Source organism: Rhincodon typus, chromosome 9, assembly GCF_021869965.1.
Source record: "Rhincodon typus isolate 14 chromosome 9, sRhiTyp1.1, whole genome shotgun sequence".
Taxonomy (NCBI): domain Eukaryota; kingdom Metazoa; phylum Chordata; class Chondrichthyes; order Orectolobiformes; family Rhincodontidae; genus Rhincodon; species Rhincodon typus.
In genome coordinates, this window is record NC_063340.1 from 55,726,674 (window position 1) to 55,740,399 (window position 13,726).

General features: G+C 38.6%; 1 protein-coding gene across 1 annotated transcript in view; it reads left to right on the forward strand.

The window, feature by feature from the left end:
• spata17 (spermatogenesis associated 17) overlaps positions 1-13,726 on the forward strand; it is a 261,991-nt gene that overhangs the window by 126,391 nt on the left and 121,874 nt on the right. The window contains exon 6 of the mRNA XM_048601329.1: positions 3,585-3,717. Coding sequence (XP_048457286.1) covers positions 3,585-3,717 — 133 coding nt within the window. The remainder of the gene's footprint in view (positions 1-3,584; positions 3,718-13,726) is intronic.

Here is a 13,726-nt window from a genome sequence, read left to right on the forward strand (position 1 = left end):
TTAGGTGCGAATATGAAAGGCATAGTTAGTAAGTTTCTGGATGACAGCAAAATTGGTTGTATTGTGGACAATGAAGAGGTTACCTAAGATTACAAAGAGATCTTGATCAATTGGATCAATGGGCTGAAGAGTGGCAGATGGAGCTTAATTTGGATAAATATGAGGTATTGCATTTTGATAAAATAAACAAGGGCAGGAGATACAATTAAAAGTAGGGCCTTGTTTAGTTTTGTACAACAGAAATTCAGGTAAATAATTCTTTGAACTTTGCATCACTGATAGATAGGATGGTTAAGAAGGTATTTAGCACGCTTGCCTTCATCGCTCAGACCTTTGAGTACAGGAGTTGGGACATTATGTCGAGGTTGTACAGGATGTTGGTGAGGCCTGTTCTGGAATACAGTGCCCAGTTCTGGTCGCCCTGTTATAGTAGGGATATTATTAAGCTGGAAAAGGTTCAGAAGAGATTTACCAGGATGTTGATGGGAACGGAGGGTTTGAATTATGGGGACAGGCTAGGGCTTTTTTCATTGGACTGTAGAAGGTTGAGGGGTGACCTTATAGAGGTTTATAAAATCATAAGAGGTATAGATAAGGTGAATGGCAGCTGTCTTTTTGGGGAATTTTAAGACTGGGTAGCATATTTTTAAAGTGAGAGGAGAAAGATTTAAAAAAGACATGAGGAGCAATTTTTTTACACAGAGGATGGTCAGTATGTGGAATGAACTCCAAGAGGAAGTGGTGGATGCAGATCAAGTGACAATGTTTAAAGGCATTCAGATAAGTACATGAATAAATGTTTGAAGGGTTATGGGCCAAGCACAGGCAGGTAGGACTAGTTTAGTTTGGGATTATGGTCAGCATGGACTGGTTGGACTGAAAGGTCTATTTCCATGCTGTAAGACTCTCTGACTGTACTAAAAGCAGATTGGTTTTGCACCTGCACTGTAATCTGCAAGACAATGGACCAGGTGCTATGAAGTAGGAATAGAATGGGCAGCTATTTTCTTCAACAATGGCCTCTTTGAGGCATAACTTTTCCATAGTCTTAAAATGTCACCAGCAGCATTTCATCATTTGATGGATTGGGGGTTGTAGCCCACAGGTGTACAGCAGATTGTTCCTCCGTGAGTCAGCAGAAATAGATAGGATTTAGAAGGGGATTTTCTTTTGAGATTGGAACTGGTCATAAGGCCTATTGATGTACCAGTGAGTATCCAGTAGTTAATTTTCTCAGCCCTAATATTCTTTCCCCTAAATCATTGAATTTTTTTTTGTACTTTTATAGTTAAGGTAGAATTACTTGTTTCTGTTTTCTTTTATGGGTATAAATTAGCAGACAAGGTTTGCTACATTAGTTTGTGTTCATACCATTATGCCTGGGCAAAATCAATGCGCAGAATCAATATGCCAACTCCTGCAACCCAGAATGCATTGCCACTCCCATTCAGGACAGGACAGATGGCGAATCTGCTCTTTCATTATGTATTGTGGCACTTAACAACAAAGTAAATGAACTTCCAACATGTGAGATTCCAGTTAACATTCCTGTCAGTTCCATTCAAACTCAATGAAGCAGAAGTCTAACTAAGTTTGGAATGTGTCTACAAATGATCAATCCTACCTCCAAAAGAAACGGTATAAATTTTTTTGAAGAAGCTCGATAAGTCTGAGGCATCATCATGCCTTGCTCCCAACAAGTCTTCTTCACTTTCCTCTGATCTGCTGCTAGGAATCTGGATAACACTAAGATTTGATGCACTTTATTTCCAGCCAGAAAAAGCCCAGCAGTTTCAGCCACCCAAAATAATTATTATATTCGCTGATCCTATCCCTTCACATTCAATTCAAATTTTGCTCAGGTGAATCATTCCATTTCTGACTGCTGCCTCCTTTTTCAATTCCTTATGAAATCACAAGGGTTTTGTTTGCTTTCTCACTTTCAATGCAACACTTCTTCAGTGCTTATTTGTTTATGTTACTAATTATAAATTATATTGATTTAACACCACTGGGGAAAGTATTGCTCAGTGCTTGTTTTTGACAGATCCTTGAAACCTGCTCATTTACTTCTAAGGAGCAATGAATCTCCAATTGTTTACTCCTACTGTAGTTTATGCTCTAAATTTAATTTGTTTTCAAATGAAATACTTCATTTTATTTGCCTTAGAAAGATTATCTGAATGGTGCATGTACATGTTGCATATACATGTAAGTTTGTTTGCTGTAACTAAAGGATAAAAGAAAGGTTATCTTTAGAAATTATGATGAGTTACCACTGATATGAGAAAATATCTAGGAATCTAATTTATATATATTTTATATATATGTATATATATGTACGTATCTATATTTCCGACAGTAAGATTTGATACAAATCTTTAAGGCACAGAAGTAAACCACTCAGCTCATCGAACCTGCCTCGCCATTCAATACAATTGTGACTGATTGAACACTTTAATGTCTTTTACCTACCCCACCTCCATAACCTTGTACACCACTGTTAATTAGAAATCTATCAATATCTACAATAAACATACTCAAAGACTGAGTTTCTGCAGCCATTCGTGGTAGAGAATTCCAAAAAGTTCACAACCTTCTGAGTAAAACAGTTCTTTTCATCCAGCATCCACTTTATTTTTAAATTGTGATCTCTGGTTGTGAAGTCCCCAGTCAAGACAAATATCTTACTTGCATCTACCCTATTCCTTTTAGTGTTTTGGAAGTTTCAATGAACTCACCTCCTGTTCGATGAAGCGCCAGAATACAGGCCTGGTTTGCTCAAACTTTCTTTATAGGACAGATCCTATCACCAATAGGAGACAACCTAACCTCTTGACATTCAGTGGTGTTACCATCACTGAATCCCCCCCTATCAACATCCTGGGAGTTATCATTGATCAGAAACTCAACTGGACTCACCACACAAACCCGTGGTGACAAGAGCAGGTCAGAGGCTAGAAACACTGTGGCGAGTAACACACCTCCAGACTCCTCAAAACCTGTCCACCATGTACAAGGCACAAGTCAGGAGTGTGATGGAATACTCCCCACTTGCCTGGATGAGTGCAGCCCCAACAACACTCATGAAGCTTGACACCGTCCAGGGCAAAGCAGCCCACTTGATTGGCACTACATCCACAAGCATCCACTCCCTGCACCATTGACGCTCAGGAGCAGCAGTGTGTACTATCTACAAGATGCACTGCAGAAATTTACCAAAGATCCTCAGACAGCACCTTCCAAATGCATGACCACTTCCATCTAGAAGGACAAGGGCAGCAGATGTATGGGAACACCACCACCTTCAAGTTCCTCTCCAAGCCACTCACCATCCTGACATGAATTTGTGCCTGATAGACATGTACGAGATGATTTTCCATTCCTTTTTTGGGCATAACTAATATTTCGAATAGCAGTCAAACCCATATCCCACCTTTCATTGATGCAAGTATTGGCACTACAAACTGTAACAGTTTGTCATCTTCAGAAAGTTAAATCTAATTATGAAAATGTAATGAGGGTTTTCAACTTTGACTGTTTTATACATGTTCAATGTTTCTTTTCTCACAAATCCTGTTTAGATTCCTGCCATTCAGCAAAACAAATAGATACAGAACCTATGAGCCGCTTCTTCATACCAGCACCAAATATGAACCTATAGCTTATGGAACTAAGCACTTTAGAGCAACTGAAGACATGCCAAGCAAGAATAAGGTAGGCAAGCAATAAAAAAACATAATTGACTCTTCATGTATCTGAATGATCCAATGGCAATTGCCTATTAGTTCTTCATAATCTATAATCAATGAAAATATAAAGTGATAGTTGTTTATATGCAATATGAATGTAACTTTTCAAAATCTGGAAATATTTCAGCTATTCATGGTCTTAATAAAGAATAGTTACTTATTTGCAATATGCATTGCTTTGAAACCATGAGAAGAAGGTTAAAGGCTGATATCGTGAAGGTGAGTTTATCCCTCTACAGTATTTCAGCTGAATGACTCCAACATTAGCAAAATGAATACTGATAATGCTTACCAATTTTTGACTTGACTGCAACATTTGAACAAAATGTCTTCTTAGGGAATGAAAATAAAATGTGTGCATTCCAATTGCTATCTCATTTAGTTTAATCCTGTTCGATATATTGAAAGAATATAGCCAGTTACAATGCATGTGCATTCCTTTCACTCACTAAGCCTCCATTATTTCCTAGTGGGAATGATGTTTCTCGAACAATTTGATTGATCCTAAATTAACATTCCTGACATACATCTGACTCATAAAATTACAATATCCACAAAACCTATGAAAAATGCCTGAAGAATCGCACAGAAAGATGGGGCATGGCATATTAGTTGCTTAAGCCCTTAATTTCCTGATGGACAATATTTCACAAAATATGAGGATGACATTCAACCTACAATTGTTCATTTTTATGCAGGAAAAATGAGTGCTAGTGTTTGAATTTTGAATGAATATTTGAATGCCCAATGTCTCAGGAAACAACATGTCTTCATTTGAGTTGCTATTTCTTCAGTAAACCTTATTTCCCTATTTACTTGCACCTACTTTTCTGGTTATAAACTTACACACAGAATTGCAAAATTGTTCTAGTGCAGATGGAAGCCATTCAATCAACTGCGCCTGGACTATTTCTATGAATGAGTATTATGATTTAAGGCCACTCTACCACCTTTCCCCTGAAACCAGCACATTGTTTCTATTCAAGTAATTATCTAATGCCCTGTTGATTACCTTAATTGAACCTGCTTCTGCTGCACCAGCAGGCAGTGCATTCCAAACTCTAAGTAGTAACTATATGCAAAGGTTTTTCTAAAATTGCATTTACTTCTTTTGCATATTACTTTAAATTTGTGGCATTTTGTTCTTAATCCTTTTGTGAGTGGGAAAAAATTATCCTTATCAATTCTGCCCAGTCCCTAACGATTTTGAAAAGTTTATCAAATCTCTTTTAAGTTTTCTCTTCTTCAAGAAGAAAAGTCCTAACTTTTCGAATCTATCTTTATAACCAAAGGTTCTCATTTCCTGAGCCATTGTTGTAAACGTCTTCTGTACTATCTCCAAAGCATTTGCATCCTTCCTGAAGTGTAGTGGGGAGAGGTTACACAATACTTCAGCTGACATGTAACTAGGTCTTACAGAATTTCAGCATAACCGCCCTCCTCTTGTACTTGGCACAGATCAAAATACAAATACAAGTACATATTTTGGAATAGCTTTGACCAGTAGACTACACTGTTGTTAAGCTGCTCCGAATTTCACCATAAATAACATATTTAAGTTGATCAAAGCTATCTTCCTACGTGAAATCCAAAATCTAATATTTCTGTGATCTTCAATATTTGTATGAATAAGCAGCTGCTTGGAGTCTCTAGAGGTTAAAACAATGGAACACTGCTGTAATACATTGCATCTTATAAAATCTACTCCAATGGGAACATTAAATGAACATCATAACTTTAAGATTGATCAGGGTACGTATAAAATGTTGATTCACTGAACAATGTTGAACATTTTTGGTAGAATTAATTTAAAAATTCAAACTAATTTTCCATAATCATTGTTTCAGAACTTGTCTGAAAGTTTATCTTGTTAACATTATCCTACTTGTTACTACTAAAATCAAAAAAAAAGTTGCAAACAATAGATTTGCGACCACAACTGAATGATATAAAATTGTGCATTAAAACAATTGAATTAGTTGTAGTTAAACTCTTAATGTGGCAAAAAGCTAATTTAAATTTCAGCAACCCTAGCCACATATTATTTTCATGCTTCCAAGATTCATTTTAGAATAATTAAATCAATCTGTATTAATTGAGTGGATTTTATTTATTGCTGCTGCTAACTGCACATCTTTCCTTCTGGCTCTGGGCCCTGAATATCTAAAACTGAAATTTAAGGGGAGAGGGCAGTGACATCAATAAATAAATTTGTAGTCATAGAGTGTAGACCCCTCCGCAAAAATGCAAAGTTCTCAAAACAGTTTTATTTCAAAGGCAATATTACATTGTGAGCATATTTTCATATTAAACTCTAAAATTATTCTGTTAAAAAGTAATAGTGGAGAAAAGCAGGTTTAAAGATCTCAGTTAATCATTCACTGAGGAAAAAGCATTAAAACAAATCAGTAGGAAACTATCTTAGTACATTATGTAGAACATAAAGTCAACTTTTCTTCCTCAATAGTTGTAAAATAGAGTGGGAAGTAGAACAGATCATGGATTTAATGTTGCAAAACCCTGGGTGCAGAAACATAGGTGCAACTGCGACTGCTTGCCCATTGCAGCTGATGATTGAAACTGCTGTCAGTGGCATCCTGACAGTAATGAACATTCGGCTTAACGACCGTGATTATGATTATCATAATTGATGTGCAAGTGCAATGTGCAGGGATCATTACAGCTGAACTTTACAGCTGTGAAGCAAGCTTTGGTTATGGATAATTGTACTTCTACATGTTGATTGGGATGAAATATGCTTTCAACAGACAACTTTGCATTATTCTTCAAAGCTTCGTCCATCTTGTAATTGTTGGCATCGTCCAGGCAAAACCACTGCCATAAAACTCTGATTTTGACCGGTTTTCACTTAGCACTTTAATGTGCTTCTTTAGAGTACGGTGCATCTGGAAGATGAGTTAAAATGTGAATGCAATCTTTTGTCCTTCAAGTAGTGTAGCAGAGTTATCTAGAATTTTAGATGATGGTCTTATGCTGAAACTAATGCATCTGACTTGCCATTTGCTCACATTAAATTGTACCTCATGTATTCTGAAAGCTATAGTGTCATATATAGATTAGTTGCTTTTCCTGTATTTTTTACTCTTGCATTTGATCCAGTTATTTAAAGCAATATATGAAAAAATTTGTCTATGGATACAAGCCAGCTATAATATTTCTAATGGGATTTTGTTACAATGGTCATGTGGGAACCATAAACCAAATTACTCCCAAATTACCAACAATATTGCACTTGCTGTAGCTTTTACTTTGATGTGACTCAGAGCCAACACATGAGTTAATACACAATGATACTTCAAATCAACAAAGGTACGTCTTGCACAACAAGAGTTCCCGTTCAGTTTGCATGGCATTAGATAACTGTACATTTTTACATAAAATATGTTAATTTTTATTCATGCAGAGTAGATTAGGAGTCCTATCTGACAACAGCTCTCACCTCCAAGTTTCAGTTATGATTATCAGTAGCAAAGGACCTTTCTACGAATCCTCTTTCCATCAGATCAAAGTAGGCCTGATGATTTGGTTATCCATATTTCCCTTTCAACTGGCTAATCAATAACACTTGGGTTATGGTTTGGTCATTTCTGCGAAAACACACATCACTTGAGCACCTCGAAACTATTCACTCAACTTTCCATGCTTTATAGATCACAGTTAACCACCTCACACATTGTCTCTCAGAGCTGCTGACTGCTTTCCTGTCAAACAGTAAATCTGACCTTTTCCTGAGAACAGTTTGCTTGCTCACCTTACAAGATTTTGTTCTGTACCTGTCCTATGAGCTTGGTCTTGTAGTCTCCCTTTTTCCCTTCACTTTCTAGCTCCTTTGCTTATAGGTCTCCTTTGTGTCTGGCCACATGGTATCCATATCTTAACTTCATTCTTATTAGTACTGCTTCCTGGTCAAGGGTAATATGAATCAGTATTTTTTTATTATCCAAGAAAGGTACAATTGACCCTTACAATTGATACAAACATTTGTGAGTCCTTTTTAAACATTCTGTAAAATAATTGCAGATTCCAGAAACATTTTAAATAAATTACAAATTTTCTTTACTGTACAAGGCAAGCACTGCTGTTTCACAGCGCCGGGGACCTGTGTTCGATTCTAGTTCGGGTAACTGTCTGTATGGAGTTTGCACATTCTCCACTTGGGTTTCCTCCGGGTGCCCTGGTTTCCTCCCACAGTCCAAAGATGTGCAGATTAGCTGGATTGGCCATGCTAAATTGGTCCGTAGTGTCCAGGATTGTGCAGACTAAGTGGACCAGCCATGGGAAATGCAGGGTTACAGGGATAGAGTAGGGAGTGAGTCTGGGTGGGATGTTCTTCAGAGGGGCGGTGTGGACTCAGTGGGCCAAATGGCCTGCTTCCACACTGTAGGGATTCTATGATTCTATGATACAGCTTTGAGGTCAAATCTGTCAAAGTATTTTACTGAATTAATTTAATATGCTGTAATGTAATCAAGAAATAAACGCATAAATTGGCGATCTATCACCTCACACTGCCACCAATAAGTAATAATTGTGCCTGAATTTCACCATTAACTCTACCAATACCAGTTCATTTCCATCTCTTCTTTCCATTCATTGAAAAGCTGGAAATCTGAGATAAAACAGAAAGTGCTGACAAAAACCAAGCTGGTGAGGCAGTATTAGTGTAGAAAGAGAAAAAATAGAACTAATGAGTATACATTTCAGGTTGTGACCTTTCTTCAGGCCTGAAATATTAACTCTTCTCTCTCTACATAGCTCATAGCTGATATGTTGTCACCTCTGAGTGATTTCTGAGAAGGTGACTCCTTAGAGAAGATGAATATCTATTCAGTAGTTATGGACAGGCTATTCAAGTGATTAAGTGGATAGTTGAGAAGTTGTTTGAAATAACATTTCCACTTTTTCAGACATGCAGGGTCCACTCCGCGTCTAAGCAGATGAGGTGGCTGCATAGTGGAGGTATTAAATTTTCTATTATTGAAAGGGGAAGTCAACAATCAGGAGCTCATGTATATCCATTGACTTGCCATGGGTAATCTCTAGAGTTAGAACAGTGACTTAGATGGTAGGGCTTGGAAAACAGCTCATTCATCAAGGCATGAGGAAACTTTAGTATTTGACATCCTATTGACTGAGGCTGTATCTGAATGTTGGGGCACCTACTCAAACTTGGGCAGTGGAGAATAACAGTGGAACCAGCAGCCTAGCAGTCACATGGTGCACATGAATGTAGATCAAGGTGGGTCAAGGGTGAGTTTTGCTCCTGTAGCAGTGGTTCTTTATCCTTTATTCTTTGAGGTAGTTGCACCCTTCACCATCAGCTGCTGGTCATCCTCCGTTATTAGCTACATATAAGACAAAAGGTATCAGTTACTCCTCTCCTTTATTTCAGCAGCTAATTCATCAGATATCAGTTGGTACAAGCAGCTCCAAGGTATATTTATGAAATATTCACTAAATCCTCTGCTATACTCCAGTCTCAAAGTTGCTGACAGACGAGACAATGGCCACCTTTTCAAGATAAAGGATATTCTCCTCCCTGGTAATAATATTGCCAGGTTGGTCATTCCATTTGCTGGACTATTACTCTTGCAGGCCATTGTATGATTTTTAAAAAATTTTCTTCTGCACTGAATTATTCAACAACAGTTAATGATCATTGACCATTATGATTCACATCTTAGTAGATGTGATGATCCCGCATCACCGGTTGGCTAACGCTAACATCCTCCCAAATTTCACGCTGCTGTTTTTAGTTGAGGGTTGCCACTAGACACATATCCATTTGGTGAACCTTTACACTGGTTGTTTTGAGTCACTCCTGTTCAGAGGTGTGCTGTCCCTTTAAGACCTTCATGGCTGACAATTTGGATTTTAATGTTACTTTCCTTGCAAGAACTCAGAAGGTAATTGAGGTTCTTGCTGTATTGGAACTGCTAACCACATCCTTGTTGCTGTAATTATCTTTGGGTGATCTACAGCCAAATCTCCTTTATTTGCCTGATAGTCTTCATCTTGCCACTCTATCTAGAGGTTAAATATTCCAATTCACTTTCACTACTTCTGCATGACCTTCAGGAAAGTGTCACTGAATTGTAGGGGCACACTAACATAACAAGCTGTCCTATTAATACTATGAAATTCTGTTCCCTCTGGATTGACATTGTCTGACTAACAGGCTGGAGTATGAATGGGACTTGCCACTTCAAGCTCCTGCCTCATGATTATCCTCAGAGTCCACGATTGACCAGGTATCATGGAGGCACCTCATTATTTTTGTCACCTTCAGCAAAAGGCAGACAAGTATCTCACTCCAACCTCTAACTTGCTCAGAAACTGTAAGTGATCCAATGAAGTGCTGATGATCTCAACAAAATTCAACCCTATATACCCAATATCTGGACTCTCTAATCAGAGTAAGAGAGGCATTGAGAAGTCTGCAAACAAGAAGGAACTCTCACCATTTCTGTCTGTGAAAACAAAACAAAATAAAAAACAGTGACTTTAAAGGAAAAATTCTAATGCAAGAGAAGACCTACGTCTGCCCAACCAGCTATTGAATCGAAGATTGACCATTGCCCTATAGATCATGTTGTGCCACCATCACTAAAAGAATTTTTAAAACCTGTGAAAAATAACTCTTGATCGTTATTATCTGTACTTTACATCTACAGAATTTGTTTTCCCTGTCTATACTTCTTCCATCCATAATATTTATGTCAAATATTCTCTTTTTTTTTGTTGTGAATGAATCTGTGTGTTCGTTTGATGCTTTTAAAAAGGTTTTGCTTAAGTCACATAGTCGCAAATTACTAATGTTTTTTGCCATTTATTTAAGGATAAGTTTGTTTGCGGTAAATAGTTAGTTTCCTACCAATGATCAAATCTAATGTGAATTACTTTTGTCCTGAATAGTAGTCAGTCAGGCAAATTGATTATCTTGCTGGTTTAATTGTATAATTACATATTTGTGATGGCTTATGGAATTGTAGAGCTTGAATACCTATACACTCTTCCCAGTTGAGTCGTGACACACTTATGTAGACAATTAATGGCCACTTAAATAACTCATCCCAAAATATCAGGTATGAAGCCAGTGGCTAAATTAAACTAAATTAAATTATGATGCCAGTGGCTAGCAAGGAGCTCATTGGCAGGACGTATGACAAGAAAAAATGTGATGTGTTTGATTGTGGTCTCCCATGAGAGTGCTTCACTCAAAGACACTTAGTGCTTGTGTAAGTCACCCAGCATTGGGTAGAGGGGGGCACTGAGAAGCAACACCTGCTCTTGTTAGTGACCACTATCCATCCCCCATGATCCCATTCAGAGATTCCCTCCTACCATTATACAGCTCTGACCTGGATCCATCCATCATCCAAGACTTTGGGTGGGTGCAATACCAACAGCAGACACTAGCTCTCTGATGGCACTGCTGAATACAGGAGAGCTGCCAGCCTCTGATTGGCCAGCAATCCTCAGCAGGCTGACTTTTGATCCCAGGGCACAATGATCTTGGAGAAACCTCTTCTGCTGGCCTATTAAGTGCATGAGTGACACAAGATCTAGTGGGCTTTCCTAGAAAGAGATGTCATGAGGGGATCTCATTGGTTCTGCAGCTGGTGCCAAGATCTCCATTGGGATCTAGAAATTGAGTCATGCGTTACCCTTGCAAAAATCCTGCAGTGCATATTAAACCATTGCTACATGTGTGAATGAAAGGAAAACATTTAGAATGGTGGACAAACCTAATGGATTTCTTACAAAATGAGGAAAAGCGTAATGGGGAAATGTAGCCAATATGAAGCACATGAACTTTTCGAACACCCCAAATAAAGTACAATTCAGAAGGTTATTAAAGAAATTTAGGTGTTATAGAATTTTAGAGAAGGCATCAAATTAGATTAATAGAATGAGGAAATAGAAAGTTAGGGCCTGTTTCTCAGCAGTTGTAATTTGGTACAGGTGCTCTATGGAATTCAGCTCTGGAATCACTTCTTTTCACAGTGTACACGAATGATTTGGACATAAAGCTAGAATAAATGTTTAATTTATGGAAAAATGTCTGTGGAAAAATGTTATTACACACCTCTGAAGTAGTTTATTGCATTACAGCAATCAGGTACAATTTACATTGGTAAGATGGTCAATAAGAATGTTTGAAGACTTAGGATAGCATGACTCCTAAGATGTTTTGCCCTTCTCCCCCCAAGTTCTTAAGGCATCATCAGATTAACCCTTTCAGAGCAATTACCTTATGAAACACCCCAAATTCAGGAGTGAGAAAGATAGGGTGGAGAGCCCAGCCCTTCCTGACTTGATGCATTATCTCAGTGATAAAAGAGGTCATGAACAGGATTCCCATCCAGAAGACAATTGAGGCCCTAAAGTGGCCAGTTGAGGGCAATGTAACAGCCTCTTCCTACTGCTACTGATATTCTTCCATTATCATATTATTCTGGTTGGTACTAATATGCCCAACATTATTCATCAGATTCAAGTGCGATGTCCACAATGCTGTGCTTGCCCTGATGCAGTTCCAGCAGTCGTCATTGCTCACAGAGATGCTGGTGAGACTAAAAGGTATCGGCCAACTTGGAGGTGGGATCTCTGTCCTTAAAGGGACAAAAGCCCTCAGTGCCATGTTGTCAGTTGCTTGATGGAATCAGATCAAGACCCTCAGAAAATACCAAGGCAGCAATGCTCCTGGCTTTCGAGCCTGCTGTCAGATTCATTGCCGCACATAAAGCTCGGCCTAAACAATCTATCCTTGAGTATTTTTGTTAACCAGTGATACTGTATATATGCTCATGCATGCAAGACAATGGTAGGGAGAGACAAAGTTACAGAAAGCTAATTCAAATTAGGCTGTTTTGCAATGCCTTTTAACATTTATTTTTTCATTATACATTAGTATTCATTTTTCTTGCTGGAAGGGCCAAATGATTTCTCTGTCCATCTAGTACTTCAGTTTGTGTGTTTTAGGAAATCATTTGATTACACTTTGGATGACATATTTGAGCAGGTTTCCAACTAAACCGTTAAATCAAAGTTATGTCACTAAACAATTAAATAAAAACTGTTAATCTCTAAAGAAAGCAAGAGGCAGAAACATTGTCCAAATGTTTGCGCATAATCACTTTGAGAAAAGATTTGCTTATACAGCTGCTATGATGGAATACTAATGATTTGTTGTCAACTGGAAATTGCTGGAACTGTGGAAGGTATTCTGTTTGTAAATTAATCTGCTAATGATAAAATACAATTCTTTGTTCTCAGATATTTTATCTCCCTTTTTGGGCCTCTTACCTGAGGCAAAAAATATCTCCTGAGGTAGTTTTCGGGAGAGTTCTGTGTTGACATGGCAGCTATCCATGTACCAAGCTTGCTGATCAGAATGCTGAATCTCACTCCTATTTCCCCTCACACCAGAACCCGAAGACACCCGACCACTTCCCCCGATACCGACCCCAAATACACCTGACCACTTCCCCGATACCGATCCCAAATACACCTGACCACTTCCCCTGATACCAGACCCCAAATACACCCAACTACTTCCCCCAATACCTAACCCCAAATACACCCAACGACTTCCCCCGATACCAGACCCCGAAGACACCCGACCACTTCCCCCGATACCAGACCACAAAGACACCCAACCACTTCCCCCAATACCTGACCCCAAATACACCCGACCACGTCCCCTGATACCTGACCCCAAATACACCCGACCACGTCCCCTGATACCTGACCCCAATTACACCCGACCACTTCCCCTGATACCTGACCCCAAATACACCCGACCACTTCCCCCGATACCTGACCCCAAATACACCCGACCACTTTCCCTGATATCTGACCCCAAATACACCTGACCAGTTCCCCGATACTTGACTCCAAATACACCCAACCACTTCCCCGATACTTGACTCCAAATACACCCAACCACT